Source organism: Eptatretus burgeri, chromosome 18 (assembly GCF_056783735.1).
Source record: "Eptatretus burgeri isolate ZD-2024b chromosome 18, Ebu_testis_v1, whole genome shotgun sequence".
Taxonomy (NCBI): Eukaryota; Metazoa; Chordata; class Myxini; order Myxiniformes; family Myxinidae; genus Eptatretus; species Eptatretus burgeri.
The window spans coordinates 39,654,470-39,681,554 of record NC_140978.1 but is presented as its reverse complement, the minus strand read 5'-3'; the positions used below and the strand labels follow the sequence as shown (position 1 = coordinate 39,681,554).

The 27,085-nt window shown below is 45.0% G+C and overlaps 1 protein-coding gene across 2 annotated transcripts in view; it reads left to right on the top strand.

Annotated features, from left to right (window-relative positions):
• The window catches only part of BLTP2 (bridge-like lipid transfer protein family member 2), a 187,576-nt gene that overhangs the window by 129,462 nt on the left and 31,029 nt on the right, over positions 1 to 27,085 (top strand). For both annotated transcript variants that reach the window (XM_085863924.1, XM_085863923.1), the window contains exons 23-28: positions 470 to 654; positions 1,826 to 1,925; positions 9,224 to 9,411; positions 19,899 to 20,012; positions 20,271 to 20,463; positions 20,639 to 20,799. In XM_085863924.1, coding sequence (XP_085720050.1) covers positions 470 to 654; positions 1,826 to 1,925; positions 9,224 to 9,411; positions 19,899 to 20,012; positions 20,271 to 20,463; positions 20,639 to 20,799 — 941 coding nt within the window. The remainder of the gene's footprint in view (positions 1 to 469; positions 655 to 1,825; positions 1,926 to 9,223; positions 9,412 to 19,898; positions 20,013 to 20,270; positions 20,464 to 20,638; positions 20,800 to 27,085) is intronic.

Below are 27,085 nucleotides of genomic sequence, written 5' to 3'. Positions count from 1 at the left end.
CTCTCTCTTTATCTATCTGTCTAAGGAGAAGTGAATTCTTGCAGAAATTTTTCTGTAAAGCTCACTTGGCTGCGCCCGGATGGGTTTGAGGGTTGTGGAGTAGCGGCTGAAACCCGAATCCTATCCAGGTTCCTCATGATGACTCCATATTTGCTCTTTACTTCTTCGGGTTCATTCTGATGACTCCAATGCAGTATTTGGTCTTCTGTTTGATTTTCTTCATCATTTCCTGCCGACGACTTCAGTTATTCTACTTTCATTCTATAATTACACATTATCCGAAAAATCATTCTGACATTCTTCGTCACACACCTCCTCCTCTTTCGTGAATATTTCTTTCCTCCTCTTATATTATTTGTACTTCCTGTTCCATTGCTCTCCATCTCCCAACCCTTTTTGTTATTTCTCCAAATGTGTGTTCATTCCAACTACTCTCTTGTCCGCTCTTTTTCTGTTGCTGCAAATGCAGCTTCCCCCCAAGTTCTCCTGTACAGCACCACATTGCGCTGGATGCATACTTTCTGGGCTACCAACACGGCCGTGTCACATCCTGTCTGCTCCGGAAGCCTCTTTGGAAACCTGCGACCAAGCAAGCCAAAACTGAGCCGGCACTACGGCAGCTTGTCGCTCTCCTTATCCTTCCCTCAGTTGAAGGTGTGACCGTGGGCTGTGAACTGTACTTTGACCTTCCCGAGTTGATTGTGAAAGGCTTTGTCCTGAAGGAAGCAGTGCAGTAAATATAAATCATTGCTTTATTTGGCCTATAAGCCTGGTGTTGGCTTAATGGTTAAGGTGGTTAGCTTAAGATCTTTTATCCCCACTTTTTTAATGAGGGTGTGGGGAGGGGGGGGGAGGTGGGATATTGTAATCGACTCCATCTGTCGGTTTGTCTGTCTGTCTGTTTGTCTGATCATGTTATCTCCTAATCGGTTGTGCAGAAATTCACCAAACTTGGTAGTTGTGATCACCACATGGCGAGAAGGTATGAGAGCAATATCATTTGAGGTCCTGCCCCCTGGGACGGGGTCAAAGGGTCAAATCCCCAAAAATGCAATTACGGGCGCATTTTTTTAATGAAACTTTGCATGCAGTTTGTAATCAACATTGGGGGACTCATGAGATTATATAATGATTTTTTGGGGGATTTGACCCCCTGGTTCACACTCCAGTGGCTGGGGACTTAGTAGAGGTTACAGGGGTCAGAAAGGGGGAAAAATGAACTCAAAATTTGATATTGTGTGGTTTTGGTGGAACTTTTTTGGAGTCTTTCAACTTTGCTTTCAGTGGGAAGTGTGGGGATTTGCGATGGCGTGCCATCGACATTGCTCTAGTTTTCTTTGTGGCCCTGACCTGACCTTGGGTACCACCAACACGTGTACAAAATTTGGTGGAGATCGGGCCAGCCCTGTTTGTTTCTATGAGAATTTCCTTATTTAATATAATGGGATGACAGCAGATATTTTCCTTTCATTTTGTTGTGTTAACGCCTTGAAGTTTTTTTCGTTGCTGAGGTATCTGTACTGTCAGGTGTGTTCTTGACATGGGTTGTTTTTTAAAATCAGAATACAGATTATTAGTAATCATAACTTGTTTATGCTTTCTAACTTTGGTGTCAAAACAGACTCCTGTTAAAGTTCGTTTGATGAGAAATTAAACGAAACGTGAACCACACTCCTCACCTTGCATTTTATAAACCTTCCAATGTCCAAAAATGTTTGACACAATTATTTATTATTTTTCCATCTTTGCATACAAACCTGTTGCCTCATGAATGCAATGACCGTGTGGGTAATAATGGACTATTGGGATCACTGTGTGTTCACAGATCTGTTACTGGGCTTCTTTTGCACGCCAGCGTGGTGTGGAGATGAACTGTGGCCGTGGAAGTGTCTCTGCGGAAACAAAACGGCACCTTCTGACTGCCTGTATGTCTTCAGTTGAGATTGTCTCCTATTGTTGTGTCTCTCTGTCGTAAATGCTTAAATATCCTATCGTTGTCATATCATTGGAGTCTAAGCTGTCAAAACCCACATTAGCCTTTATTCACTCTCTGCAACATCCTCAGTCGGTAATTGTCCGCTCTTCCTTGCACCCAATCAAAATAGCTCTTACCACCCTTTCTACTGATTTATGATATATATTGTGTGCTGCCCTATATGCAATGACACTAAGGTGTAGAATACTCATTTAAAAACAGTTGATTGTGATCACATTTATTAGCGGATTGGTAATAATCTCACCTGAATGAGAGCAGTAGGTAATTCCAGAAACAGTACCTCAGTGGAGAAAAGGAATGCAGGTGACGTTTTAGATTTAGATCAATACATTTTCTCAATTAAATGTTGACACAGGTGTGCTAACCTTCGAAAATGGACTCACGTCCAAAATGTCACTTCCACTTCTTTCTCACGGTAGTTAGCAACACCACGGTTATATCTGGTTGAGAACATTTGATGTCCCTAATTTTCCCCTGATGCAGACTAACTCTCGTCTTTGTAAAGACTAGTTGTCTGTTGTATGACTTGTTCTTTGTTGAATCACTGCATGGGATGTTGTGGTGAGGCCGTTTATCCAAGTTGGGATGAGGAAGTGATTGATAGTTGAACAGCGAAAAGTCTTTGAGATTTAGCAAAAACTAGACGACCTGTGAACCCATTCATTGGGTTCCCGTTGTGACAGCAGTTGATGAAAAAAAAATCATTTCAATCAAAAGAAAGATAGCTCTCGCGAACTATACCGCTGAGGTTGTTTGCATTGATCAAATACTCCTGAAGAGTACTTGACTGAATCGGGAATTGCTTTTTAAAATAATTTTTTCGTTGCCCGATTTGAACGAAACTTGATACTGCACACCGCAGGTGAATGGTGAGTAAGGTGGCCATAATTTTTTTTGCACTATCGTGTACCGTTTTTGCTGTATTTTTGGAACATACATACCTACATACATGCATACATACATATATACAAGATGAGAGTATTAGTAATACATAGATGAATTTGGTTTGGATTAAGGGGGAAAAAACCAAAGATTTCAACGAGATACTTCATAGAACACCTAACCCCACGTAGTTATCAATTATATCATTGAATTGAAATATAATAATGATTTTAAAGGTCGTATTAAAAAAATACGGAAGTTTTGCGCCGTGAAAGCAGTCTTATACACCACCTTTAAGTCCTGCAAGACTGGAGGTTTTTGAAACAATAAGAAGGCAATTTGTGTTCCACAGTGTTCAAGTATATGATGAAATTGAAATAAAATAAACATTTTAAAGGTTATTTAAAAAAAAAAAAAAACATTCTGGGAGTTTACTGCCATTGATGCACTCAGTGTCGATTACACCACCTGTTGAACACGTTACATTCGTTATTCGTGCCTGTTGTTTGTGCCCTTTATGACGTCCTTAACAACAGTATTTCCTATTTGGAATGATTTTCAATTTTGTTTGATTTCCAGCCAGGCAGACAGAGTACTGTGTACATATTGTTATGGACCGGTGGTGAGAACGACCACTAGGTGGGGAAAGCTACGTCGTCTCCACCAGACTCCCCGGAATTGTAGGCCGTCGCTCCGGATAATTCCGCGAGCCGGCGGGTCGCAGAACCGACCGTGGTCGCCAATATCTCGACCGCGTGGCGTAGGGTTATTTTGTCTAGATCCAATGTACCTAAGTAACCACGCGGTCTCGGCTACCCGGGATCCACGCCCTCGACACGTCTTGCTCGAACGGGGTCACTCTACCGACTACGGTAGAGTTCCAACTACCGACTACCAACTCCGGTTCGGGTGCAGCCGAGCGGAAACTGCCAAAGCCGTGCCGGCTGGGATGAACGGATTTGTTAGATCCGAACTCAGATCCGAACCATGCTGGACCAATTCAAGAAGGGACGGAAACGGACTGGGAACATTTACGTGATTATTTATTTCCAGTAAATGAAGACACAAAGCAAGACTTAACCCGAATATGCAAGCAAGGAATATTTCCAATGATCCAAAAACACTTATTCAGTTCTACTTAAAGACGGTCCCACACGCAGACACACACACAAATGAAAAGAAACCCAGAGTTCTTTATTGGACCCTCGCAGCCGAGGAGAGAGACGAGCTGGGGATCAGAGTTCGGCTGGGAACCTGACCGTCGGAGGAAGGGGTGCTCCACGATGCGGCACCTGACAAAGGTCGTTGGTTTGGTCCCCAGTCGCACGTGTGGGACTCGTGGTTCGTGGCGGAGCTCGGGTGGTGAATAGCGGGGTCCACGGAGGGGGTCAGGGTCGCTCTTTCCTTTCCTTGTGGAGGGCCAGCAGAGACACGTTCGTCGCCTTCACGACCTTCTGCTCAACCCTCGCTTCAAAAGAACTGCACGCTCAACAACAACCCCGTCGAAAACCTCCGAACAACCTTCGTAACAACCCCTTCGTAACAACCCCTTCGTAACAACCCCTTCGTAACAACCCCCAAAAAAACACCACTGCCTCAGAGAGTGCTCGGGAATTTATGGACCTCCCTCAACGGGGTGGGGCCCTTGGTGAAACACACCTCGCTGTCCGCCTTTGATTGCACAGGGTCCTACGGCCCACCCTTCCGTGGCGGGGCCTTGGCCCCTGCCGGGAAACCCCAGCCACTCTTCCACGTGGGTTCATACTTGACGAGTAACAGTATCAACGTTGCAAAAATGTCGTCGTGAAAGAGTTACAACGTTTGTGGGAGCCGAGAAACCGGAACCGCAAGATCTTGCCTTGGCACGTCAGGGTGCGAGAAGGCAGCTGGTTGGTGGTGGATCGTGATGGGCCGAGGGGTCATGCAGATGGGATGGTTGTTGGATGGCTTGTTAGATGTAACAACCTAACTAAAATAAATCGCAACGCACACCTTTGATTCTCCCACTAGACAAAAGGAAGGGGATCTGACTACACACATACTTAACGACATAACTGACTTTTGGGACATCTGTATGTTGAATGCAAATAGTTTCCAGATCCGTAACAATATTATCTCATTCCTCTCTGTGCATGTGCGATCGGGACGAATGCGGAGACAAAGTACTGTACTACTAAACGACAGCTTTTTTTTTTTCCGTTTCCTGTTCAAAATATAACACGGAATTGAAATTAAATTGTTCCTCGATCATAAAATCACGTTTGTAGACAGAAGCAAACCAAATGCTTAACCCCGCTTTTCGCTTCACGTGCGTGGGGTAGAAACTGAACTACTACCAGGACGAGCCAAGGTTGACGAGCACTTTTTTTAATGGGAGAACAGGTAAAAAATAACAGTTAGTTGCTTAAGTTTTGTGTAAAGATATTATCTAATCTGAATAAATTGTACAGAAACTGACATCAAGACTGGTCAAAGCATTCCAGTAAAAACCACCGTATTGGCCAACGTAGTTACCTGTGCTGCTTAGCGGAGGTGTATCGTTGAGTTATTTGTGAAGGAGAGCATCAAATCAACTGAAATGTGTTGGGGAAATTATCGTGTTTTCGCTATGATTTGCATGTTCGACATCCGCGTATCAAATATTGCTGGAAAGTTGAAAGCACCTGGACTCTTGTTAAGGAACCGTCGCATCTTCAAAAGTTGAGGAGACCATTCTTGAATTGTCTTCTTTAACCATTTTTTATAAATTTTTGTTGGGTCTATTTACGCGTCTCGTTGAGGAGCTATTCTTGTATTTTTCTTCTGGGTTTATGTGTATGTGTCTTTTGTCCAGGGCCGTGTGCTTGTGTTGGCCACTGAGTAAAATGAAGTAGGGCACTCGGTAAGCTTAAGGAATTATTCAGATCTGTCCGTTTTCTCACATACTTTATGTAATTTTCTCACATACTTAAGGAATGCCGTAATTCCACCGACCTGTTGATAAAAGGGGAAATGGTCGTAAAATGTTTGTTGTATCCTCTTCTCTCGACACCTTATCGCCTTCTCACCTCTTCTGTATCCTGACCACTGTTCCACGTCTCATGTCGGATTGAATTTTTACAGTTTTTATGCCTCCGCCAACGAAGTTGCCGAAGCCCTTATGCTTTTGAGTTGTCCATCCGACTGACCGTCTGTCCGTCTGTCCATCCATCCGCGATAGGTTTTCGTGATCGCGATAACAAGAATGGCTGAAGGGATCTCAGTCATACTTGCCGCAAGTATGTATAATGATGAAAATATTTACCTATTAGATTATGGGGTCAAGCGGTCAAAGGTGAGAGGTTCTGTTGGGTGAAAATTCTGTTACTGAGCTAATTTGTCAGCCAGTGATGAGATTTTAACTAAACTTGGAATCAGTACATATTACGATGCAAATATGAACCGATTCGAGTTCGGCGTCAAAGGTCAAAGGGTCATGTTCGGTAAAAATGTAATACTTGAGAACAGTCGAAGGCATTTAAATCAAACTTGGGACAAGTATGTATAATGATTTAATAACGTGGGCGGAGGCGTATCGGTCGACTTCGCAACGTCGAAGAGGGCCATTCTAGTTCTTCATGCTTTAAACTGCCTTTCTGTCAACCCTGTCGCAATGACCTGTGCAAGCATTTGTATGATCTCTGGATTTTGAAATTGACACTGGCTTGCATTCTATGCCCCCCCCTTGCCCCCACTCACATCCCCCAGATTTTGTCTCCACTGCATCTGATATTTATTCCACCTGGCAATATACTTTCACAAAAGCTCTCTCTCTCTCTCTCTCTCTCTCTCTCTCTCTCTCTCTCTCTCTCTCTCTCTCTCTCTCTCTCTCTCTCTCTCTCTCTCTCTCTCTCTCTGTCTCTGTCTCTGTCTCTGTCTCTGTCTCTGTCTCTGTCTCTGTCTCTGTCTCTGTTTGTCTCTCTTTGTCTCTGTTTGTCTCTCTTTGTCTCTGTTTGTCTGTCTGTCTCTCTGTCTCTCTGTCTCTCTCTCTCTCTCTCTCTCTCTCTCTGTCTCTCTCTCTCTCTCTCTCTCTCTCTCTCTCTCTCTGTCTCTGTCTCTGTCTCTGTCTCTGTCTCTGTCTCTGTCTCTGTCTCTGTCTCTGTCTCTGTCTCTGTCTCTGTCTCTCTCTGTCTCTCTCTGTCTCTCTCTGTCTCTCTCTGTCTCTCTCTGTCTCTCTCTGTCTCTCTCTGTCTCTCTCTGTCTCTCTCTGTCTCTCTCTGTCTCTCTCTGTCTCTCTCTGTCTCTCTCTCTGTCTCTCTCTGTCTCTCTCTGTCTCTCTCTGTCTCTCTCTGTCTCTCTCTGTCTCTCTCTGTCTCTCTCTGTCTCTCTCTGTCTCTCTCTCTGTCTCTCTCTGTCTCTCTCTGTCTCTCTCTGTCTCTCTCTGTCTCTCTCTGTCTCTCTCTGTCTCTCTCTGTCTCTCTCTGTCTCTCTCTGTCTCTCTCTGTCTCTCTCTGTCTCTCTCTGTCTCTCTCTGTCTCTATCATGTTCCAGTTTATCCCATACCATCGCATTTGCACTTATCTTATCCATGTCCTCAAAGCTCTGATACGTTGAATCCTGTGACAAGGATTCAACAAGTGGCAAGTGTGACAATCCTGTTACGATCAAGCAGCTTGCTTTCTCAACATAGATGGCTATCCCGACTGAGTGTAACTTTCGGCGACTACGGTAGGCTCTCTAAACAAGTGTGTGTCCATCCTGAGGCAAGCCATAAAACATCATAACATCAATGTTATGGCTGAACTCGCCAACCATTCTCCCTCCTCAAAGTCTTGGTGGTCCCATGACAAGTGCATCTCTGGTGTTTTCATCTTGGGAGCACCTCTATCCAGTCCCTCAGCTCAAATGGCCTCACCACGAATTTTCGAAACAGAGCAAATCTCATGTATCTAACCCATTATGTTTTATATCCTCTCATACCCATTGTCAACTGAACTCTGTCTTTTTCAACTAAGATGGCAGAGAAAGTTTTGGTCTCTATTCTCATAGTGTTGCTCTGCTGCTCTTGTTTCTCTGTCTGCTCTCTTCAGCCTTTTTTCAACTTTGGTCACCTCATGTCTACCCCAAAGATTACTATCACTCCCATTCACAATGTTGCAAAAATGTATCTCCTCAACTACAGGCCATCAATGTCATGGAATCCATCTTTTATGCCAATGTCATATTTCGTTTTTTTTCAAATTGCCTCATCTCTGACCATCACCTTGGATTTTTTTCCTGTCGCTCAACTTTGGAAATAGTGCTGATTCTCTTCCAACATTGGCTTGTGGCCTAAAGTCTCTGAAAAGAGGTCAAGACCACCTCCCCCGTCGGTCTTCCCTTCAATTCCACGGCCATTTAGTCATCCCTCGGTTGTGCGGGTTTCCTTTCCGTGTCCCCTCCATCTGCACATTGCTTGGTAACCCATCGGGTGCTCTCGCATTCATGTTCATTGTGCTTAGTGCTCGGCATGGCCTGCGAGGCGTGGTGCTTCTCGCGGGCATGGTACGGTGCGACTGAGCGTTTTCCGTGTGAAGGATGAGGCTGGGGGCTCTCGTTTTGGCTTTGTGTGCGTAAAGGGCAGGGTAGGGTCTTCGTTGAAGCTTCCCTTAGAATGGTGTGGCAATTTCCACAAGTGACGTGATGCACCCACCCCCATCGGCTGCGGACCAATGGGAGGGGGAGAAGGCTTGTGAGAGGAGGGAAAGAAAGCTAATGTGAAGAAGAGGCAGAAAGGCGATGAGAAGCACTCGTGACGAGCTCGCGCGAGCAGGGACGAGCAGCGCTCCTGAGCCAGACGGCTCAGAAAGCAGAAAGCGAAGAAGCAAAAGGCAGAAAGCAGAATAGAGGGCAGAAGGCTGAGGGAAGCAGAAAGGAGAAACGAACAGGACAAACTCACCTGAGCAGAAGACTCACTCAAAAGACTGAGAAGGCTCATGAGGGAAGGAATAAACACGTGTGAGGGAAAAGAAAATAAAGTTTCACGAGCAGTTGGTGTCGAGCTTCTGTGGAACAATAACACTCCTTCCACGAGCGTCATCCTACCCTCTCGATCCTGTCAGCCGCGAAGGACGAGGAGGGTGAACGGCGGCTGTGAAGCTAGCGAAACGTGGCCTGAGATCGGGTCTGCCCTTGATTTTTGCTCAAATTAGCGGAGTCGATCTAGTTTTTACTTCTGGTTGGAAGCGCCTTCTTCTTCCTTTTCTTTAAAAATGTTTTATCCCAACCACCCCAATCTTATACAAATATATGTATATATATGATACTTATGATTGTCCGTGGCTCATTGAGGGGTGATAATTGTGTATCCACCTTCCTTTTTCTCACCGATTCTATCCATATACTTAGCTGGATCACTCATTCGCCGTGCCCAAGTGGAATGGCGAATAGCTCGCATGGATAGTGATATCTCTGACGCCTACGTTTGGCTCATCTCGGCTCCTGGAACTGACGATCTTAATGGGCCACGTAAGAGCTCTTTGCTTCTCCGGCTGTCCTTTCTCAGCTACAAACGTCAGACCCACACTTCCGAAAAGGTGATGTAAATTCACGGTGATATTATGATTCATTTTTTATTTGATTATCATGTGCCCGATGGTCATGTTTTATCTGAACATAAAGGATGGCTGATGAACTGAAATTTCATGTGAAATTATCTGGTTGCATAAATTTTACTTCACATTTACAAGGGTCGCTCATTGTTGATTTGGACATTTTATTGTCGAAGATGAAAAAGTACAGCAAAGTTGATGAATTCTTTTTTCTTTTGTATACAATGTCGAGGCTCATGGAGGAACTCGAACATAGAACGGATCAGGATGTGACGGAATGAAAGGAACAGCATAAAGAGAGTGGAGGGCAGGGGTGGGAACACACTAACGGCAGGTTTGAGGGACAACAATTTCAAATTTCATTATTTTTCTCAAGGTATTCCCCTGCTACACGTACCCCCACCACGTGTTCAGTCATGTGTGGAAAATCTTTCAAGACCAAATGCTTTGATGTCTTCATCATGCAGACATTTTATGCCACTGATGCAGTGCCCCTATTACCAGTACACACTGGTGCTCATTTTGCCGACCTCGGAAAGATGACAGGCTGAGTCAAGCCCCTGGTGTTAATTCAGCGGCCAACGGGACTCAGACTCAGGACCCTCGGATCCCAAGCCACCATCCTAACTGCTAAGCCAACACCAGGCTTATTCCGCACATATGATAATGTCGAGAATCTCTTATCCTTCACCTTTTTGTGTGATCTGCTTTCGTTATCCACCCGTCACTCCAACATCGATACATATAAAAAAAAGAACATCGACATCTCACATCAACCAACTGTTTGGGCCTGTGGTATTTTGCGGTGCCTCGGGCGGTGCCTCGCCCACTCAAAATGTTACACAATTTCATTTTTAGATGACATTGCTTTGTTTAACCTTTTTGTGTGATCTGCTTTCATTATCCACCCATCACTTCGACATCAATACATATAAAATAGATAACGTTCATCGACCTCGTATTCGGAGTTCCCGTATGTTGCACTGAGCTGTGAAAAGCATAGACTGACATTTTGTGTTCTCTGTGGCTTGATATATTTTTGAATTGAATTTCGTGAAATTCCCACTTGAATTCTACATTTAAATAATGATATTAAAAGGTAAGCCTTTGTGGTTCTCCGTTTCGTGTACTTCGTGCAGAACTTTGGACGGAACATGGAACATGCTGCGTTTGCCATGCAGGAGTACTGCTCTCCCCTCTGGGCTGGTGCTCCTGCCTCCCACCTTTCTCGGCTTCACGCTGTGGAAACCAAGGAATTTCGAATCATTGGCATCTCCCGCAATGAGGCTGAGTCTTTGGGCCTCTCACTCTCTCACCGCAGGCAGATCTGTGGTCTTTCTGTCTTCTACCGTTTACTCTCCAGTCTCGCCCCCCCCCCCCCCTGCTGTGTCTGTGATTTGTTGCCACCATATTTCCACAGGACGCTCAAGGTCTGCCAACAACCCCCTTCTGATAAAACTACCAAAATCATGAATCTCTGCTCACCTTCACTCTTTCATTCCTCTTTTTTCCTGCCTTTGGAATAAACTCCTTCACTCTGTTCAATCCCATTCTTCCCTCCAGACCTTGAAAACACCTGTTCACCACCACCTCTTATCCTCCCCCATCCAAATCCTCGATCTTTTCTGCCCCCGTTAATCCACCCCAAACCCACCTCCTTCAAATCCCCTGCTTTCCTTCCTGAAAGTCCCTGTAATGTCCATCTTGTATTCCCCATGTTCCCCGCCCCATCCCTCTCCCTTCCACAGATATCCGAATGTCTCTGTTCCCCACTGTCTTGTCCTCACTCCCGCCCCTCTTGTCTCACGCCCCCCTTGTTGTGCGTTGTGTGTTAGCTCTCATACGAGCCTCGACTCGGTATACAAAAAAGGGAGTGGAGACTACCCCGTGATTTATTTATTTTTATGTGCAATGTCGAGGCCTCGAATAAGAGCTAACACACAGAACGTGTATAACAAGGGGATCAGGAGACAAAAGGGTAGAAGAGGGAAGCACACAAAACAGTGGGGAACGGAGACATGAGGAGATCTGTGGAAGGGAGAGGGTTGGGGCGGAGTACACAGGGTACACAATATGGACACTCCAGGGCTTTCAGGTTCTTACATGACAGGGATTTTCAGGAAAGAAAACGGAATTTGAAGGAGGTGGGTTTGGGGTGGATTAGTGGGGGTAGAAAAGATCATGGTTTTGTATGGGGGAAGATAACAGGTGGTGGTGAACATCTGTTTTGAAGACCTGGAGGTAAGAGTGGGATTGACGAGAGTGTGGGAGTTTCTTTGAAAGGTGGGGAAAAAGAGGAATGAAAGAATGAAGGTGAGCAGTGATTCTTGATTTTGGTAGTTTTACCAGAAAGGGGTTTGCTGGCGGACCTTGAGCGCCCTGTGGAAATATGGTGGGGACAAATCGCAGACACAGTGGGGGGGGGGCAGAAAACAGACACCACCGACCTGCCTGTGGCAAGAGAGTAAGAGGCCCAAAGACTCAGCCTCATCGCGAGAGATACCAATGATCCTAAATGCCGTGGTTTCCACAGCGTGAAGCCGAGAAAGGTGAGAAGTGGGAGCACCAGTCCGGAGGGGAGAGCAGCACTCCATCAGGCTTTGGATGAAAGCTTTTTATGTGGTCAGGAGCTCAGGAGTGCCAAGGAAGGACTTTGCATGACGTAGGATGCCCAGTCGGTGACTGGCTTTGAAGGCCAGCTTGGAAATGTGGCTTTCCCAGGAAAGATCATGGCAGATAGTGAGACCCAGAAGCTTGAATGAAAGGTCTTCTTCAAGAGGATTGTTGAGAAAGTAGATCGGGGAGGGGGGTTTCAGACGGTCCTTTCGGAGAGACATGTTCCAAGTGTTGGACCAGCTTGTGATTTTATCCAGATCTGCAGAGAGTGAAGAGGCTGCTGCTTGTCGATTTGAGGGATGACAGATGGAACAGCAGAGGGTGGAGTTATCAGCAAAGCGATGAAGAGGATTTTACAGAGAGTCGGAGAGATCATTGATTAAAACCAAAAAAAGAACAGGGCCCAGAACACTGCCTTGAGGAACTCCAGCCTGGACATGAAGAGGGGATGATACAATTCCATTGAGGGTCACACGTTGACTTCGACAGGAGAGGAAGTCTGTGAGCCATGAGTGGAGATTGCCTTGGATAACATAGGAAGAGAGTTTGGTGAGCAGGGCAGGGTGCCAGACTGTATCAAAAGCATGCGATATGTCGACAGATATGGTTCTGATCTCATATCTGGCATTGAGGACCTCCATCCATTGTTGCGAAAGCAGGAGCAGCAAGTCCAGGGTATGTCTGAATCCAAATTGATGATCGGAAATCAGGCCATTGAAGAAGAGGAAGGATTTAATGTTGGAAGCGATGATGAATTCCATAACCTTGCTCATTATTCCGAGAAGGCTGATTGGTCTGTCGTTGCAGGGATCTGATTTTGCATGTTTTTTATGCGGAATGATAATGGCAGATGACCTTGAGCAAATGAGAGGGTGAATATACCAGAGAGAGGGTGAGCAACAGCAACAGCAGCAGAGCAGGTTTTTATGACACGTGGGCTGATGCCGTCTGTACTGGTTGCAGAATCAGTCGAAGTTTGACAAGAATCTCCACCTTATCAGGGGGAAAAGGACACAGAGTCCAGGAACAGATGAGTGCGACTGGGTAAGGTGGGTTCAGAAAGCGATGGGTTTGGGACCCAAGATTTAAAAGCAAACATGGAGTTTAGGCATTCAGCCTTTTCGCGTGCATTTTGCAAGTTTAGTGGGAAACCAACCATGTCCTTCACAGTTCCTATTGAAAGTCTACACCCCCTTTTCAAATTTTTCGCCTTTTGTTGTCTTATAGCCTTCAATTAAATTACATTAAATCAGTTTCACTCGGTGGAAGCACCTTTGACAGTTATTACGGCTGTGAGTCTGTTGGGACAGGTCTCGACCAACTTTGCACACCTTGATTGGGTAATATTTGCCCATTCTCTGCACAAAACTGTTCAAGCTCAGTCAAGTTGCGTGGGGAGCGTTGATGGACAGCAATCTTCAAGTCGTGCCACAAATTTTTGATTGGATTTCGGTCGGAGATTTGACTGGGCCACTCAAGGACATTTATCTTTTTGTTCCTTAATGGTTTTTGTTAACATAAGTGAGGTTATGCATAGCGGTTGGTTGAGATGGTTCAGACATGTGGAAAGGATGGGGGCAGGCAGTTGTGTGAAGAGGTGTATAAATATGAATGTGAATGGATGGAGAACGAGAGGCCATCCGAGGAAAACATGGGACGTGTTGCTGAGAGATGACCTTTGAGTTGAAGGCCTAACAAGATGGCGAGCAAGGGATCATGCGGCCCTGAAAGCAGCCAATAGGTGAAACACGGCTGACATAAGCAAGCATGGCAACGGCCGTAAAACGATGGTGATGATGATGTTGATTCCCGAGCCACTCCAGTGTAACTTCGGCTGTGTGCTTTGGGTCGTCGTCATGCTGAAAGGTGAACGTCTTACCCAATTTCAGCTTTCTTGCAGTGGGCAGCAGGTTTTCCTCAAGGATTTTTCTGCATTTTGCTCCATCCATTTTCCTTTCTATCCTGACAAGTGCTCCAGTACCTTCTGATGAGAAACATCCCCATAGCATGATGCTGCCACCACCATGCTTCACAGTAGGGACGGTGTTCTTTGGGTGATGTGCTGTGCTGTGTTGGGTTTGCCGCAAACATAACACTTTGCAATTTGGCCAAAAAGTTTCATCATGGTTTTGTCAAACCATCAAACTTTTTGCCACCTGGCTTCAGAATCTCCAGAGTGTTTTTTTTTCATACCTCAAACAGGAATCAAGGTGGGATTTTTTTTTTTTTTTTGAATAATGGCTTCCTTCTTGCCACTCTACCGTACAGGCCAGACTTGTAGAGTGCTTGGGATATTGTTGTCACATGCACACAGAGACTAGTCCTTGCCATAAAGGAATGCAGCTCTTTCAAAGTTGCAGTTGACCTCTTGGTGCCCTCTCTGATCAGTCTCCTCCTTGCTTGGTCATCCAGTTTGGAGGGATGGCCTGATCGAGGGCAGGGTCTTTGTGGTACACTTCTTAATTATTTTCTTGACTGCACTTCAAGGGATACTCAAGTCCTTTGAAATATTTTTATACCATTCCCCTGATCTGTGCCTTTCCACAACCTTATCCCAGAAATCTTTTGAAAGCTCCTTGGTACTCATGGTTGAGTCTTTGCTGTGAAATGCACTCCCCAGCAGAGGAAACCGACATGAACAGTTGATTTTATTCTGTAATAATCAGAATCACCACAATTTAACACAGGTGGAGGCCAATAAACTTGGTATGTGATTTTGAAGGTGATTGGTTACACCTGAACTAATTTACAATTGCTATTATAAGGGGGGTGGACACTTATCCAACCAAGATATTCTAGTTTTGTATTTTAAATTGATTTTCTGAACTTTGTGGAATTTGTTTTTCATTTGGAAGTTGTGGGTAACGATGTGTAAATGCAGGTGTAAAAAGTCTTGATTTAATGCAATTTAATTCCAGGCTCTAAGGCAACAAAAGGGGAAAATTTTGAAAGGGGGTGTATATACTTTCTATGGGCACTGTAAATGTGAAGAACAAATTTAACTGATGCTTTAATGGAGTTGGATACCTCTAGAATGTATGACATCCAAGAATTTTGCTTGGGTAACATATTTCCTTGGTTTTGGCCTGAATGGAGTTACAGACGTACAGTAGGTTTTAATTTTAAACGTCATCAGCATACGAGCGATCGCGTTTTCCTTTGTCCTCGTGGCTGTTTCCAAAGCAGTTGGTTATTACTTCTGCCACCAAAGGTGGAAGAAGGTTATGTTTTCACCCCTGTCTGTCTGTTTCTTTGTTTGTGTGTCTGTTTGTCTGTTTGTGTGCAGGATATCTCAAAAAGTTGTGGACGGATTCAGATTAAATTTGGTGGACAGGTTTGAGGTGTGACGAGGACGAACTGATTAGATTTTGGTGAAGGTGCAGATTCGGATCCTGCTACAAGAATTTTTTTACGTGATTCTTCACCATTGAGAGATAGGGCCAAAAACGATATATATCTCAAAAAGTTGTTGACGGATTCGGACGAAACTTGGTGGACACGTTGGGTGTGTAACAAGGAAGAATTGATTCAATTTTGGTGAAGATTTGGATTTTTAAAGTTAAATATTATTTAATTTTTAAAGTTAGCCATCGACATAGACACACATCATCTCCATAGCCTTCGATATGGTCTGGCACCCTGCCCTGCTTACCAAACTCTCTTCCTTTGGTATCCATGGAATCTCCACTCATGGCTCGCAGACTTCCTCTCCTGTCGCAGCCAACATGTGGCCCTTAATGGAGTTCTCTCATCCCCTCTTCCTCTCCAGGCTCAAGTTCCTCAAGGCAGTGTTCTGGGCCCTGTTCTTTTCCTGGTTTTCATCAATGATCTCTCCGGCCTCACCTCTTTATCCCTTTGCTGATGATCCGAACTCAAGGTCCGCCAGCAACCCCCTTCTCGTAAAAATACCAAAATCAAGAATCACTGCTCACCTTCACTCTTTCATTTCTCTTTTTTCCCGCCTTTGGAACAAACTCCCGCACTCTCTTCAATCCCACTCTTCCCTCCAGGTCTTCAAAGCAGCTGTTCACCACCACCTCTTATCGTCCCCCATCCAAAACCACGATCTTTTCTACCCCCGCTAATCCACCCCAAAACCACCTCCTTCAATTTCCCTGCTTTCCTTCCTGAAAGTCCCTGTGGTGTCTATCTTGTTTACCCCGTGTACCCCGCCCCATCCCTCTCCCTTCCACAGATCTCCTCATGTCTCTGTTCCTCACTGTTTTTTTTCCTTCCCTCTCCCACCCCTCTTGTCTTCTGCTCCTCTTGTTGTGCGTTTCTGTGTGTGAGCTCTTATACAAGCCTCGACAGTGTGTTTATATAAAATAAAAAAGTGATTCTTCACGATTGAGAGGTTGTGCTAAAAATGAGAATATAGCATGATAGTTCAAAACGTTGTTGGGCTCGATATGTTCCACTGGGTCAGACCGAGTGCCGTTCTAGTTTTTTTATGAATCAGATGTGGCTTAGAAAGGTTATATGGTTTCTCTTTGTGATTTTCAAAGCAAAATACATTTGATAAGACTCGATTTCCGAGCCGTTTGCCGTATTAACGTGTCTAAATTACATATCCAAATTTTTTTTATACCCCCTCACACGACGATTGGCAGCTGTTTATAACGAATAATGTTTCTCTACATCTCCTTGAAATGTCTAAAAAGCAAAAAACTTTGTTTACAAAAAAAAAAATTGTTCATTGAAATTCCCCTGAAACAAGGGTGAAAGTTACTCAAGGTTTCTGGGTTGTATATAGTACGTACTTTCGTCGGTAATCACACTGACTCCAATCTGCCGATGCCGATTAAGGCGCTGTCACACCTTGACGATTTATCCAGCGTATGCCGACTTATGAAAAATTTGTCTAAAACGCTGACACACGTCGAATACGTTTTGGGTAAGTTTATATACGTTAAGAGCACGCTGAAAAACACTGCCATACGTCGTAGTACGCTGGCTTTCATCGTTGTACTTTGCGGTTGTCCTCAAATTTTAGCATGCTTGAAATTTTTCGACGTATACCAGCATATGACTCACACGTTCCGCTACGCTGGCCATAAGTTGTAGGCACGTTATGCGATCGTTGACACACGTCGACACACGTTACTTGTAAGTTACTCATAAGTTGAAACACGTCGAGGTAATGATTAGCGTACCCGAAACTTATTTATAACCTATGAATAACGTGTTGTAGGCACGTTACACGATCGTTGACACACGTCGAGGCACGTTACTTGTAAGTTACTCATAAGTCGAAACACGTCGAGGTAATGCTTAGCGTACCCAAAACTTATTTCTAACCTATGAGTAGCGTGCTTTGAACCTATGTGTAACGTACCTCCAATGCATATTGACGTATGTAGACGTATTTAATTGACGTCTTCCGAACGACCACAGAACTTACTGAACCTGTTTCTAATTTACAGCTACCGTATAATGGCGTATTGGCAGCGTTTTAAAAAACAATAACTTCCGATATTTCGTCACGTGCCGTTACGTCACGTCCGATTGCCTCTTCATTTTGCTCATGTCTTATTCTTAGTTCCTCCTCTGTGAATATTTTCTGTGGGATGATATTGTCACGTCGACGTCGAAACTTAAAAGCAAATGTCCGAATATATTTTAAAATTCGTGATAGACTAACAAAAAAAAATAATAATAATAATAAAAAAAACAACTTCAGATATTTCGTCACGTGCCTTCACGGAGCCAAGGAGAAAAAAAGAAAATTTGCCTTGACGGAGAAAATAAGTTCCGGGTATGCTAAACATTACCTCGACGTGTTTCGACTTATGAGTAACTTACAAGGAACTTGTGTCGACGTGTGTCAACGATCGCATATCGTGCCTACAACTTATTCCCAGCGTAGCGGAACGTGTGAGCCATACGGCGAGTACGTCGTAAAATTTTCAGCATGCTTGAAATTTCATGACGTACGAGACGTACCACGAAATATGACAGCATACTTCATCGTTTTTCAGCGTACTCTTAACGTATATACAACTTACCCATAACGTATTCGACGTGTGCCAGCTTGGTTCGGCAAATTTTTCATAGGTGGGCATAAGCTGGCTAAATCGTCAAGGTGTGACTGCGTGGTTGACACTTCCAATTTTCAGGCGGTTATGATTTAAATCGGCGTGCGGCAGGTTTTTAACAGGCTACGCCACGAGTTCGTCGGCGATACGTGCAGCGCGCTATGCCTAAGTTAAACTATCATTGGGCGTAGGTTGTGAACGCCGACAACAGGCTAAGCATCCGTTGGTATAAGTTATCTATAAGATAACGAAACGTTCTGTGCCCGTTACTAATATGTTATGCATACGACCAACACGTTATGAATACGACCAAAACTTTAAAAAACATCAAAATTTCAGCGTACGCCAAAGTTTTACTTACATTTTTATACGTTGCCATTGCTGGCTAAATCGTCAAGGTGTGACAGCGCCTTTACCAAGAAATTGCCGATATCACCCAAATGTGTGTGTGTGTGTGTGTGTGTGTGTGTGTGTGTGTGTGTGTGTGTGTGTGTGTGTGTGTGTGTGTCTGTGTGTGTGTGCGTGCATGCGTGCGTGCGTGCGTGTGTGTGTGTGTGCGTGCGCGCACATGCTTGTGCACGTTGTTAATAAAGCATACCATATTCTCTGCTAATTCCCCTCCTCCCCAGTCTAGTCTTTCTCTCTTCCCCCCCCCCCCTCCTCTCTCTCCCTCTCTCCCTCTCTCTCCCTCCTACCTCGCTCCTCGCACCCCATCCCTCCCAGAGTGTATAGCACCGTTTGGTGAGGCAATTTCACTCTCCTTCCTCATTTTCGTTGCTCTTCCCCCCCTTCCTAGTTCCCCTCTTCCTTACCCCCTCCTTTCTCTCCTTCCCCTCCCTCTTCGCTCTCCCCCCCTCCCCACAATAATCCCATCAACAAATCGGCGGGTTGTATTTGCCTATGTTCAATAACCCCCCCCCTCCCCTTGTATCAAGCAGGGATGCTGATGCAATGGCCACATTAGTTGCCTTTAAATCAAACATGAAGTCCTTTAGTACTTACGTTGCACGAAACCTTCTTGAATTCCAAGTGAGAATGAATGAGTTTCAACTTTTCCAACATTGACATTCTATTCTTCTGAAATTTTAAGGACTGTACTGTATATTATTTTGGCCATTCTCCAAAATTAGCTTTTCAACATTTCATGTCTCCTCGAATGACAGTAGTTGGTCGCACATGCGAACGTTCAAGCTCGCTCGCTAACTGACGGCCTTTTTGTTTCACCTCTCTTCACCATTCATGCACATCTTTTGTAAAAGATGCACAATCATCAAATTGTGTAGTCTCCTGTGAATTCTCGCTGGTTTGATTTTCTTCACAATTAACTTAATGATACTCCTCTGTTCCACAGCACATGCGACCGTGTTGGCCGCTATCTCGGTTTTACCCAGAATGTTCTGACTTGGTTATTTTTGGGGTTTTTTTTGAACTTTCTCATCGCAGGCAATATCATTGCACAAAATTTCAGCATCAAACTCTTGTTTTTACCTGTTTTTCAATAAAATTCCATATAAACCTTGAACGACCCTCATACCTCCCTGAAACTTAAATTATATTCCACTTCATTTTCATATCCCATTGAATTGAATTTATTTGCAGAATTTCTATGGCCGTGCAACCTGCTTGACAGAGTTTTATGGTCATGTTAGACCAGCGTATGTCGATTAAAGAAATTTGTGAAATTTTGCTCATGTTTAATCATACGTCAACCTGGGAAGATTGTGTGCAGGAATGTTTAAAAAAAAATGCTATGATTCCTGTTGTCACCTTCCCCGGTATTCAAAGAATTCCCTTGATCACCTATTGGGCCCCAACTCACAGGAAGGTGGTTCGGAAGGTGATCCTCAGCATCGGCTCCGAGTCGTTGATCTACGTGCTTGTTGGACACCAGCAAATCGTACAGCTGCATTTGAGCTGTATGAAGGTTACCACAAGGTCTTGACTTACCTTATGTCCTCATCTTGCTTCGTTCATCGTTTTCTTGTGAATCAGATCTCCCTCCAACTCTCATTCAAACTTTTTCTCACCATATTGTTTTGTCTTGCTTCACATTCCACTGTCATTGGCATCTGTCAGGCAGCCATTTCACATTGAAAAAAAAAATTTAAACCCACATCTTTCCATCAGTACACCATGACATTTTCCAGGTCGTTTTTAAAAACGAAATCTCTCCCACCCATTCTTATGTTTCAGGCAGCCATTTTAAAACAAAATCTCTCCACTGAAGCTCTAAAGGGCTTGAGACTTGAAGGCCAAGAATCGCAGAGCAAGAGATTCCGGCGACAGGGGTCCCACGGAAGCGTTTCCTCTTCACCCTCTCCGTTACCGTCTTCTCCGACCTCACCGAGTCCTTCTTCCACTTCCATATCTTCTTCTCATTGTGACGGTAATTTAACCGATGTGTAAGTTTAAGAAAACAGGTATTCCAGACAGAAAATAGTATACTTATATTTTGACATAAGTTTCCGTGCATGCTTCAGCATCCTCTGATACTTTATACATTTCCTCATTACATCAGCATTTTTGGTGGACATGCTGCTTTGTCATGTTGTGGTTCCCAGGGGAGCACTTGTTGGAGCGATTGCTGCGCGAGCCAGGAGGAAATTTTGTTGTATTTTCGGAGGAATCCAATGGTGGAAGAGAGACGTTGGCCGGACCTGCTGCTTGCAAAACACCTGATATAGCAGCACGACTTTGGCTTGTGGATCTAGTTAACTCCCAGGTAATGGAACATAACAATTTAAAGGGTGTTGTCAGTTTTTTCGATGCATAACTTTGGCTCATAGAAGAGTGATGTGATAGAGTGCAAAGGGGACTGCATATACTGACATTAATTTGAAAGCTCCCTTCCAAGCTGCACACAACGATTAGATTCTGTGTATAATAATCTGATTCAGTGTGGGCAACAGGTGGATACAAGGAAGGGAATGAAGAAACAGGAAACGCATCTCAACTTTGTGTTTGCTTCGATATGTCACATATCCGACCCCTCACTCCCTGCCCCAACCTTACGCACGCGCGCGCACACACACACACACACACACACACACACACACACACACACACACACACACACACACACACACACACACACACACACACACACACACACACACACACCAAACTGCTCCTGGACAATGTGTCCTTTCTCAGTTGAGAAGGTGGAGAAATTTTTGGCAACCCTTGACTCCGATTCTATGATGGGCCTGGACAGCATCAGTGTCCGTGTCCTAAAATCCTGCTCTGTCCCCTTTTTTGCAAATCCTCTTTATCTTCTGTTCAATCTACCATTTGCCTTCGGTCACCTTCTGTCTAATTGAAAGTCAGCCAACATCACTGCATTATACCAAAGTTAAAAAACAGATTCCCTTCATCACAGGCCAATTTAGCTTACTGTACTTTCAATTATATGGAAAGTCATGGAACCCATCATTGCAATTAACATGAAATGCTTCTTTTTCTCCAACAGCCTCATCTCAGATCATAGGTTTGGTTTCTGACCCTGTCACTCCATCCTGGACTTGCTGCTGCTTATCTTTCAACAATCAATGGAAGCCCCTTTTAGGGCTATTTCTCTGTATACATCTTAAGTCTTTAACTTGAGTACCCCAAAACTCTCAGCCAATGGCATACATCCTCTCATGGTTTATGGATTTCCTCTGCTCTCATAAGTAGAACGTGGCTCTTAACGGGATCCTCTCATCTCTTGTCGTTGTCGACGGTGGTACACCCCAAGACATTATATGAGATGGTGGTGCACTGCTTTCTTGAAGCTCTGGAGGAAAGAGCAATTGAACTGTCTGTGGAAGCAGTTCCACAAACGGGAGAAGAGGAACGATGTCTTGGGCCCAATCCTGTTCCACATTTTCATCAACAATATTTTTATCTAATTATTTGGTAATTTGGGGGAAGGAGAGGGGGGTTTAACGGGGGTAGAAAAGATCACGGTATTGAATGGTGGATGACCTGAGATGGTGGTGAACAGCAGCTGCTGTCTTGAAAAGTTGGAGGGAAGAATGATATTGAAGAAAAAAAACATTGGTTCCACAGGCGAGAGAAAAAGAGGAACAAATGAGTGAGGATGAGCAGTGATTCTGGATTTTGGGAGAGTCACCAGAAGAGGGCTGATGGTGGACCCATATGTGCCATGCAGAAACATGGAGGGGACAAAGTACGAAAAGAGCAGGGAGGGTACAAGACCAGAAAGGAGTTGATGTAAGACAGAGAGACCACTGTCCTGTCTGTGATGGGAAAGTGATTAGCCCATAGGCTCAACTTCAGGTAAGGTCAGATATCGGAGCATGCGCTGGAGCAGCGTGTCACTGTGTCCACTTTCCGTTGGTACTCCAAGCATCTCCGTCTGTCCATCTCCCAGGCAGATACCTGGCCCATCCTGATCTCTTTGCGATGCCGATCAACCTGCTGCAACCACAAGGCACGTAGTCGGCCTGTTGGCCTCCTCCACTCACGAGGCTCCCTCGCTGAAATATTCTGGTGAGTCGGATCAGCGTCAGGAAAATAAGCCACATGTCCATACAGCCGCAGCTGACGCTCATGGACAATGCAGGTAACAAATCTCATCTGGGTCTCTCTCAGAAACCGCAAGTTGGACATGAAGTCTGACCAGCAGTAGCCAAGGATTCTCCAAAGAGATCTGGTACCAAAGGAGTTAAGTCTCCATCTCATGTCCGTGGTCAGAGTCCAAGTCTCACATCCATAGAGCAAGACTGGAAGCACCAAGGACCTGAAGACTCGGACTTCTGTCCTCCCGCACAGGTACCAGCAGTGCCACACCCAATGATCCAGTGAATCCATGATTCCCCTGGCCCAACACAGACGTCGATTGACCTTTCGCTCACAACATGTAGAGACATGAATATCACTGCCAAGGTAAGTGAATCTCTCCGTGACCTCAACATCCTCACCACAAACAGGTACATACAAGGTAACAGCATCCAGGATGTCATTGAAAGCCTGGATCTTAGTTTTGACCCAGGAAACCCATAATCCCAGGGGCTCCGACTCCTCATTCAGCACCTCGAGGGCCCCCAAAAGGATATCCAGTGACTCCGCAAAGATGACTGCATAATCTGCGAAATCAAGGTCAGAGATCCTGACATTCCCAAACGATGCACCGCAGCGTGATCTTTCTGACATCCTCCCCAGAATCCATTCCATACAAACACTGAAAAGTTTGGGGGCCAGTACACCCCTGACCAACTCTTATAACAACTAGAAATGAGTCTGAGATGGTACCACCACATCTTACAGCACCCTCAGTACCAGAGTAGAGTTCAGAAATCAGATCGATCAGTTTTGTTGGCACCCTACAAAGACCGAGAGTTCTCCAGAGGGCATCCCGATTCATTAAATCAATTGCTTTGCAGAGATCAACATAGGCTGCAAGCATCCCCTGCTGAAACTCTCATTTGCATTCGGTGAGGACACGAAGAGCAAGGATTTGGTGAATCGTTGACCTCTTTGGTGCAAAGCCAGACTGCCCTGGCACTGCTGCTTAAGTAAATGGTGGTGAACCCTATCAAGAATTATCCAAGCAAAGACCTTGCCCGGCACTGAGAGCAGCGTCACCCCTCGGTGGTTGTTGCAGTTCTGCCAATATGGAAAATATGTTGACACATTTTTGTGATTTAAATTTAAAAAAGAAAAGACATTTTCTGTGCATATTTTTCAGTTATTTAGTTTTCTCCAACAACTTTCAGAGTTGCAATACTCGAGAGGCCAACTGTTACTGGTTATCGACTGTGTTGTTTTGTGGTGTACAAAATTTTCCCAAGTTGGAATATTTTCCACACTCGTTCAGAGTGAACATATGTAAAAGATATACATAGTGTTACGGCTGTGGAAATTCTCATTACACCATTCAGGGCCCGTAGGTGAGATATCTCTAAGTACATGTGTAGTTAGCCCCAAACCCATTGTTTAGAGGGAATTTATGTGATTCATTCGGGCTGCGACGCTTTGAGATAGCCGTTTTTCTGTTCTGTCTTTATTTTGAACCAACCACGTCTCAACCGCCATCACACAACAACCACCAACCACAACGCCGCTTCACAACAACCACAACCACACCTGCCTCTCAACAACCACGCCATCCTCACCACTCCGCCAGCAACCGTCAACATCTCCACGAACACAAAAGGGGAACAACAACAACTCCCACCCCGATTTCTCTGGTAAACAAGAATGACGGTTGGAACTCAACTCCTGCCCCGATTTCTCTGGTGGAATGTCCCCCCCCCACCCCCCGCGTGCCGCGAAGGGAGGGGCGGGGTGCCGGGGAAATAAAAGGGCGCCCAGAGGCGCCACTGAAAAGAGGTCAGAGGAGGTCAGGTCAGGGCGGTCGGTGAGAGTGTCAGTGTCAGTCGGCGGTTCATGGTCTTCTGCCCGTCTGGGTCTTGGAGAAGCGGTCCGTAGAGCGACCTGCTCGTTGGAGCTTGCAGTCGGCGAAGAGTCCGGACGTCGCGGAGGGGACGCGGACTGGAGGCGGCTGTATCTCTGCCGGCTGTGTCTCTGTCAGCTCTGCCAGCTGTGTCGCGCGGACCTGCGCATTCGTACAAGGAGCGCCGGAGAGAGCTCGCCCACCATCGCACCGCGAGGGTGCAGGTAACCTGCAACAGTCTCGTGGGACTCGTTCAGTCTGCCAAGTCCCACGCCATAAAGGCCCACGGGCCCCGTCTGCCCCCTTGTCTATGAGGGTGGCTTCTTTCCTTTGCTTTTGAGTAAATGTGTGTTGGCGCCGTCTGTAAAGTAGAACTGTATAAATGTTGCCGTGTGTGCGCGTATTCGGTTTAACTCTTGCTTTCGCTTTATATGTGCATTTTGATTATTGTGGCTGTATATACGTGCTTTCCGTGTGCCGCGGAATAGATGTGCATTGTGTTGAACTGTTTTCCCGTTTTGCTTCGTCTCCTTCCTTTTAATTGACCCTCCATCCTGCTTCACGTAAAGGGTTCGTAGTGGGCTTAATACGCCCGATAATTAATCGGAACCGTCGAGGCCGACGGTAACACCGCTCAGTTATCACTGTAGCACGGAACGGACAGCTTAAGCGGTTCGTGTCCGGAGTCGGCCTGTGGTGTGGTGCGATCGCCCGGTCGACCATTCGCGCAGGTACTTAGGTAGATCGAATTTGGCGAGCGACCCTATCCTGCGCGGGTGGGCAATTGGCACGATCGTGGTGAGGTTAAACCCCCACCCGTGACTAGCTCCCGGCGTTGGTCCGAGAGGGTCACGACTGAATTGTCCGTCCGGTGGGCGACGTGCCGCGATTCGAGTCACGTGGCCGTCTGCACGCCGGCCGGCGTGAATTTGCAACAATAGTTTTCACTTACACAATTAGCCATTTAATTATGTCTTAAACTTAAAGCTTAACGGATATGGACATAATCCTCAAATAACTGTGTAATTCAGGGAATCATAAATTTGTACGAACGACAACATGCCGACATTCGCTGTCTAAGGGCGACTAATCTTCCGCACACCACAAAATAGTTCACAGCTTATCACAAACTCCGATTTGAACAATATGATCTAACTCTCAACTCCACAGTGTATTTGGATTTCTGTACATATCTTTCAGTTATTTCGTTTTCTCCGGTTCTCCGTTCATTCCTCGGCTTTGCCTATTTCATATCATTTAAATGAAGATTCAGTCTGGAGAGATTGAGAAAAGGAGGAAAAATAATTAAAGTAGAAGGGAATCGCTTTGGAGTGAAAAATGAAGGTGTTTTTGTTTTTGTTTTGTTTTTTTTTTTGAAACGAAGAGGGTAAATGTGATAACGTCAAGGAGATAGAAGTACGGTATTTCGAAAGAAAGAAGCAAAATTAGGAATACTGGACAAAAGGGACACAGAATTTTCACAGTTGCTATCTGAGCAGCAGCGAAAGTATACCATTGAATAACACGAAAACGATTTAGACAAATACAGCACAGAGAAGGCACGATTTAATGCGGAACATTGGACGGGATTTACTGTCGTAGCCAAAAATATTGGCACCCTTGCACTTTTTTCAAATAATGCACCATTTCTTCCAGAAATTTGTTGAAATTAAAAAGTCTTTTGGTGTCCACGTATGTATTTCTTTGGTTTGTAGTGAAACAAAACAAAACAAAAAAGCTGAAAAAAAATTACCAAATCTTCGCTTATTCCACACAGAAATCCTAAAATGGCCCGCACAATATTATTGGCACCTTTTAGAGGTTGAGAAATAATTTGATTTCAAGCAGGTGATGCTCCTTTTACTTTGGAATTGAACTCACCTGTGGTGAGTTACAAGTGCCTGTAGTGTAAAAATCACTCAATCAACCAGTTTGGCAAAAAGGAGTCATTCTGCTGTTTTGTGTCACTGTGTGTACCGTGATGAGCATGGAGGACAGGAAGAAAACCAGAAAATTGTCTGAGGAGGTCAGACACAAGATTGTAGCCAAGCATAGACAATCTCAAGGCTACAAGTCCATCTCCAGAGACCTTGATGTTCCTGTGTCCACCATACGCAATGTTAACAGGAAGTTTAAGGCCATGGCACTGTAGCCAACCTCCCTGGACGTGGCCACAAGAGAAAACTTGATTGAAGATTGCAGTGAAGGATTGTTCGAATGGTGGAGAAAGCACCTCGATCAACTGCCAAACAGATTCATGCTGACCTTCAGACACAAGGTAGGACAGTTTCAACTCACACCATCCGTCACTAACTCAATGAAAAGGGGTTCTATGGTAGGAGACCCAGGAGGATCCCACTGCTGAGAGACAGAGAGAGACAGTGACAGACAGACATAAGAAAGCCTGACTGGAGTTTGCCAAGACACACCTGAACAAGCCAAAATCCTTCTAGGAGAATGTCCTGTTGACAGATGAGACCAAATTAGAGCTTTTTGTGAAAGCACATCATCGCAATGTTTACAGAAAACAAAATTAAGCCTTCAAAGAAAAGAACACCTAACCCTACAGTCAAACATTGAGGAGGTTCAGTGATGTTTTGGGGTTGCT